This window comes from Teleopsis dalmanni, chromosome 1 (assembly GCF_002237135.1).
Source record: "Teleopsis dalmanni isolate 2A chromosome 1, ASM223713v2, whole genome shotgun sequence".
NCBI classification, from domain to species: Eukaryota; Metazoa; Arthropoda; class Insecta; order Diptera; family Diopsidae; genus Teleopsis; species Teleopsis dalmanni.
The window spans coordinates 222,879,625-222,886,960 of NC_051846.1; the positions used below are offsets into that span (position 1 = coordinate 222,879,625).

Here is a 7,336-nt window from a genome sequence, read left to right on the forward strand (position 1 = left end):
TTAGGGCCATGTTATGCAGAGTCTCTCGGGCACGGCCTGTTGTTGTTGTTTTCAATGTAAATTTTAAATTTGTGAATGAGAGAAAAAACAATGAGAGCCGGCGTATTTGTGACCCGGACCTAGGGCAAAACAGTGTTTTTTAGTAATAAATTTTAAAATCTGCTCCTTTTAGGAGGAAATTACTCCAATTTCAGTGCGTTTTTAAGAAAAAATTGCAGTATGCAACTCAGCCTATTTTATAAACTGCTAATAATTTAATTATTACACTTTCCGATTTTAAGAAAAGGCGTATAATTTTGTAAGTACTGTTAACAATTATTATTAGATAATATAATAATAAATTAACAATCAAAAAGTACCAAAATATTGAAATTGGCAATACTTATGTGACACTCTGCATAACATGCATTTTCGGCATAGCCCGAATAAGCGAATTTTGCCGTGTACGAGACACTCTGCATAACATGGCCTTTACACAGACTTTATAAATTTACAAGAAAATTTTACCGAATAAATTTATATCGTATAAATTTACTTGTTGTCAATAGAAAATTGCATTCCATATACAAAAATATCTTTGTAAATACTTTTTAGTTTGGACTTTTTCGCTCAATTTAAGTGTTTTCTTTTATAATTTATTGACAGCGACATAGCTGACGAATAAAGTTTACATAAATATTTAAAATTGCAACGATATTGGTTAAAAAATTGCACTGCTGCGTATTGCATTTTGTGCTGTCATAATTATGGTTGATATAAATAGTGCTATTATACAGCAGATTGATAAATTTACACAAATCTTTCACTAAATCTGTTTATACATTTGATAAATTTATGTGCTTAGATGACTACCCCTAATGTTTGTATTACTATATATAAAAATATTATAATTTAATTTCAAAACAGAATATCATTTTTGTTGTTAAAAAAAACTAAATAAGCTTTTTGGTAATCCCCACATACCCATGTACATCTTCCAAGTACACTAAAATCCAATCCACAACTAATTTGACTGTTCAGTATTATTGCTAGCTGCCTCTTTCTGCCGAAATTTGGTGGAATATTTGTAAAAGTCGGACATTTCAAATGGCTTTGTAACCTCTTTATATGGTTGATAAGTAGCCTGTTGCACTACTATGACCGTAGTGGGGGAGTCTCTACGTATATCTGGAGACAACGGTGCTGCCGCATTTGCACTAACAACAGCAGCAATAGCTGGCGAAGCTGCCAGTGATTTTTCTGCAGGCGGTGGGCGTGGTGGGGGTGTTGGTTGCTGCACACTATTGTTGCTGTGTGCAGACGGTTTCGGTGGTAGATTTCTAAAATTTGGTATATCAATTTGTATTGCATCCACGTGATATGCAGGCGATATGGACGATGTTTCCACGGAATTCAAATAGGAAGTTGACTGACTTAATTTGGTATAATGACCTTCATTATCCAGCAATAATTTTGTGCTATGCGGATTTTTCGTCGTTGACATTGAATAGTGTCTGCCGCTGGACATTGATTGTGATGACAGTTTTGAGCGTTCACGTGGCAACGCCTGTGGTTTTTGTGGTAGCAGACGCCCAAATGTTGCAGTATTACTTTCTATGTGTTGTGTGGGTTCCGCATTTGACTGTGTGCGTATGACAGGTCCATCTAATGATGATTCAAGCCATTGTTTCGATTTAGATTTCTTTTGTGTTTCACTATTAAACGATGATATAGAAATTTCATCGAGTGGCTTTGCTTTAGGCTGTAGTGGTTGTGCATAGAAATTCGTTATACTAGGATTCATATTGCTGTGACTGTGTGGCGTTGGTGGGGATAATTGTGAGAGCATATCACTGGAATGTGATTTTGCATCATTTGGTGTATTCATTGCGTGTGTTTGTATATTCGTTTGAGAACGCCAACGCATATTGCTTGTGGTGTCAGTATCCATGGAAACATATGACGGCGCTAGTGAAATCGCATCTAAATGCCGTTGATGTTGCAACGCCACTGGTTGTAATTGTTGCAATGGCACTGCAATATGTTGCAGCTGTTGCGGTGAATGATGTATATCGTAATTTGTAGCAACATGCAGTTGTTGTTGTGTAGGTGATGCTAATGGTGATATATATTGCTTAATATTTTGACTTGATTTTATAAAACCACCGTCATTGTAGCTGTGATGTGTTGGTGATAAGTAGTATTTATCACATTGCACAACAATTGGTTGCTGTTGTGGTGAAATATGTTGATGGCGCAGTGTAGCAACATTTGCTGAGTTGACTGAGTACAAGGAAATAGCATCGGTTTGCGGATGTGATAAATACTGTTGTTGCAGTAAGCGCTGCTGTTGATGTTGTTGATGGAAATGTGGATGTTGTAGCAATTTATGCTGTTGCTGCAACTGTAAATGTTGTTGTAACATTTGTTGCTCTGCATGATGCTGCAACATTTGTTGACGTTGCAATTGTATATAATTCAAATTGGCGGTAGGAATGGGTGTTGTGCGATTTTTTGAATTATTTTTCGCATTTTGTTGTTGCTTTGCTTGTAAAATATTTGCATTGCTTGTTTCACCTGCTACTCCTCCTCCTCCACCACCACTTAGACTAATACTACCACTACCAATACCTGGGTAATTATCATACTCCGAAGAGCGATTGGAAAGCTCAGAATGTCTATTTGTGCTGTTATTATTGTTGTTCTCTTTACTGGACTTACGTCTCAATATTGCTGATCCTACACTGCCACTGCTGGCTGACTGTTCTTGCTTGTATTGCTGTGCTAAATTTGCAAAAATTTCATTTAAATTTAAATACTCGAAATTACCGTTCAGTATTTGAGTTTCTTGCTTTTGTATTTGCTGCAAAAGCCAACTTTTTTCGCTTAGCAGCTTTTCCAGTTCACGCTTACGTTGTTCCAGTGTTTGTTTCTTAAGCCTAATTTCGGCATCATCCATTGTCGTGGTATTACTATTATTCGCATCGTCATTGTTATTAGCTTTTCCGCTGACGTTGTTGTTGTTGTTGTTAGCTGACGTACGACTGGTATTGTCGTCATCATTATAGCTGGCCATCGTCTTGACGCTTATGTGATCCTGTTTTAGGTGCTCTCCTGTCGGTTTAACGTGCATTTGTGCTATTTTTCCTTACCATTTGTTAATTTTTGCTCCCAATCTTTCACTTAATTGGAGGTTGTTGATTTGGCGTGGTGTAGTGTGGAGGAGGAGTAAGAACTTATGTTCCACTTTTAAGCAGGTTTGAGTGGAATCCTAAAAAGAACACAAGCAACACATGTGAAACAACGTGATTTGGTGTTAAGTTTTTTTTAGTTTTATTGTAGTTTTTTATGGTAATTGTTATTAGATTAAATGTAACTTAAAGTTAGGACAACATTGTACTTATTATATACAAAATTGGCACCTTAACCAATAAATAATTCTAAAATATACATTATTTCATATATACATATATAAGTTAAATACAAAATATTAATATGTAGTAATATGGCAATCCGATCTATATTTAGATATAAGATATAACATATGTATTGATTAAAGTATTTTGTCTAAAAAATCAGTGTTTTTGAAGTATTTGAAGTTTATGAAATAATTTTTAACTCAATCGCTTTTAACAAAAACATCCGTGACGTCATTGAATCAAACTAAGAACTGAACGAACTGGTGAGGAGAACAGATAAACAATTTTTTTTTTGTTCAAATACACACACTAATTTAAGCCCTATTGATCTGTATTGATCTCTATTTCCTTAAATTGGTTAAGTTTCTTTACTTTGACCCAAACTAGTTTTAATTAGCTCCGACCCATCCACACACCATTCTAACCCATATATTCGTTTAATAATCCATCTAAGATACCTGTTCTACAGATCTATCCATCCGTAATAAGTGGCTAGCTGTCACTAGATGGTAATAGAGAGGGCTTTCATATCTTTGGTCGCCTAATCCTTTTACCGAAATACAAATGTCCTCTACCGCACCATGTTGTTCATTATCGGGTACCTAATTTTCTAACTTTGTTAATGTCACGGTATAACTCATAAGGCTCTCCACTTCATATAATTTAATAATCATTATCAACGCATAGAGAACCATAGAAGAATTATAATTAGAAGAAACAATGGTAAATCGTCTATCATTTATAAACCCTTGGTTGTCACAATATTAATAATAGATTAGCCAATAGTACACGACAATCTGTAAAATCTATTGTCTTACACTTTCCAATCTAATTCAGCCATAAATATAATTTTAATTATTAGTGTAAAATTATAATTATAAGTGACTAATGATAAACTTTACAATATTCCTTAGTGGTCAGTTTGTATGTTTAGAATAAAAAACGACAGACCGCAGGATTGAAAAGGTTTACTAATTTTACTCAAATACAGATTTGGGAGTGTTAACTTACATTTGATCAGGATGTATATATAATTTTGGAATGTAAACCTACCCGCATAACCCTTCGACATAAGCTACTTTCAATTAGCTCCAAACCATACTCTCATATTGCCAACATCCCAAACGATCCTTCCTCCTCTCACTCTATCTTCATTCACTCGCATCCTAACCCATATATATATTTAATTCCTTTCATGATTTCTTAGTCTATATTATTATCAAATAATAGGCTATAAATGCACCCTGACCTGAAAGATCTATTGTGCTTCTAAAGCTCCAACTAAAACAATTCTAAACTATTATTAAATCTCGTCATTGCTGTTGGCTTAATTTTACCTATTTAATTTGGGACTAAAATCCTGCTTGCAAGGTACTCAAGTCTACATCTTGCCGTCACTGGACTTTTTGCTATATAAATCTCAACGAATTACAATAATAATAAGCCGCACAATATCCCTTGATACTATAAAACATCAGTAAAACTGAAGCAGTGCCTATAATAACCGAAAACTCAACTCACTTTACAATCAATGGGGATCAAATCGTAGACACTGAGAGCTTTACTTACTTATGGAGTATTCTATCTGTGGATCGTAAATCTGGCTTGCTAACTCCGAAATCGAAAGAAGACTGCAATCATTTATCAATCGATGCCTGCTCATCGATTAGTGGCCTAGAACGATTTTAAATGTAGAGTTATGGAGAATAACGCGTCAAATAAAGATTAACAGCGAGATAAGAAGAAAGAAATATGGTTGGATTGGACACACACTGCCTAAGCTTTGTAAAGATGTCGCGCATGCTGCATTTGAACCCCTAGGGACTAGGCGCAGAGGCAGACCAGCAATGACCTGGTGAAGGACGGTTCAGCAAGAGACGGGTAAATCGTTTAATGATTTGAGAGCAGCAGCACAAAATAGAAACCAGTGGAAAACTTTTGTAGACTCTTAAAGCTCCTAATGGAGTATGAAAATAATAATCCCTTGAAATAGGATTTCAAACCTCTTTCAACTAAATGAAACTGGTGACTAATTAATTTCTAATGAATGACAAATATTTTAATAATTTGTTAGAAAAATGTAATATTAAATTTTTTTAAAAATTTCCGTTGAATGCATATTTATATAATTATTTAAATATTTATTAAAAAATGAACGTTAAGATTTATGCAGAGTAAATGTTATATGTAAATTTGATCACCAATTTAATTATTGGCATTTTATAAGAGAATTTTTTATACAAAAACAATGCAATATGAAATGTTTTTATTTTTAAAATGCATATTTTAAGTTTATTTACTAGTTTTAATAAAAATAGAAAATGATAGAAAAAAAACCCAAACATCGTGACAGATAAACTTCTTTGGAAACAACAAGTCAAGGCAAACCGTAAAGCCGTAAAGGGAAGCTTGCTATTTCCGTTTATGTGCATATATTTTTTTTTTTTTAAATTAGTTAAATTATTCAAAACTGCTCAACCCAGTATGAAAACATCTTAAGTGAGTGGTTGGATGATTCATGTGCAAAAGTAAACAAGCTCAAGTACAATGACAGAACTAATTTCCATTAGTTACTTTTTTATATAACCCACTTTTAGAATATTAATATTCACTTCACTTAATTAATTAGTTACAAATTAAAAAAAATAATTTATAATAAATATTCTCACCTCTTTAAAATCGTAGTGAGTTCCTTAGTATTCAAAGCTGAACGTTGACAAATGATGCAATGAAGGCAGCACGGAAGCATCAGTAATCGATGAAGGCATAACAAAATTTAATTTTTATGCAAATGAACTCAAAACACTGACATCATTTAAAGGCCAGAACTCCGTCAATTAAAATTAATTTTTTTTTTCAAATCTTGTTAATATATTTTCTTTTTGTTCACTAAAATAATAATAAAATTTTAAATAAAAACATATTGTATAACGAAAATTATGAATATTTACCCGTAGTTCGTCAATTAATAGGGCAATAAACTGCGTTGCAACGCAAACAACAACAAAAATTGACAGCGACTCCGCAGGCCAAGAAGTTCGAAGTTCTTTACGATTTTTTTCTCTTCTCGTTTTTTTCTTAAGCAAACACTTTTATGTGCATTTATTTTTACTACGCGTAATCACAACCAAATATTTTTATATTTATTCTTGAAAAGCACTGTTTATAATATATTTTTTTCTATTCAATAACTTACATTTAAAAATAATACTTTTTATCTTTAAGAAAATTTACTTAATTAAACAAGAAAACGCAACTAAAAGGCAACACACGAAGAAGCTCTATGAAAAGTGGAACATAAACAACGCTACTAACCGCAATAAGAATGAGAGATTAAAGGGAAAATCCAAAACAGCTGCATATGACAGCGCGGCACAGTGTTGTAAAATGTAAAAACGAGATATGAAGCACAACTATTGGTCTAAATAAAGCAAGACCTGATGATACGTTTAGGCCGAGTGCGAGTAAATTGAGGTAAACTAAATTCAAATGTTCTAGGAATTTCTTGTAAATATTTATTTATTTATTATTTTTGATTAAAAGTAACCAAATTTATTTATTTATTGCATTTATTTATTTATTGCATTTATTTATTATCTTTGGTTAAAAGTAACAAAATTTATTTATTTATTTATTAACAATCTTATAAAATTTTCACAATGGAACACCTAATTGTTATCTAATTAACTCTTTTCGAAATTCTGGTAAATACCAACATCGCTGCCATACCGATGTAAGTTACTATTTCCCTCAATTTATCACCAATATATTTGAAATCGCACACGGCCTTAAAAGTATCAGCATTTTCGATTGGTAAATCTAAGCTAAATTTTTTAAACGAGATTAACTTTAAATGCCATATTCTTTTTTGATTGGTAAATCTGTGTAACACTTGAGAATAATGTATAACATTCAAGATTAATTTATAACACGCTAGA

At 32.8% G+C, this 7,336-nt stretch overlaps 1 protein-coding gene across 1 annotated transcript; it reads right to left on the bottom strand.

Moving 5' to 3' along the window:
* Window positions 1-368: 368 nt before the first annotated feature.
* LOC119672338 (myb-like protein I) lies at window positions 369-6,559 on the bottom strand. Its single transcript, XM_038083360.1, has 3 exons — window positions 6,350-6,559; window positions 6,068-6,287; window positions 369-3,250 (listed from the first exon to the last, which is right to left on the bottom strand). The coding sequence occupies exon 3, from the start codon at window positions 3,110-3,112 to the stop codon at window positions 1,004-1,006; it is 2,109 nt and encodes a 702-aa protein (XP_037939288.1). The 5' UTR covers window positions 3,113-3,250; window positions 6,068-6,287; window positions 6,350-6,559; the 3' UTR covers window positions 369-1,003.
* Between the last annotated feature and the right edge of the window lie 777 nt (window positions 6,560-7,336).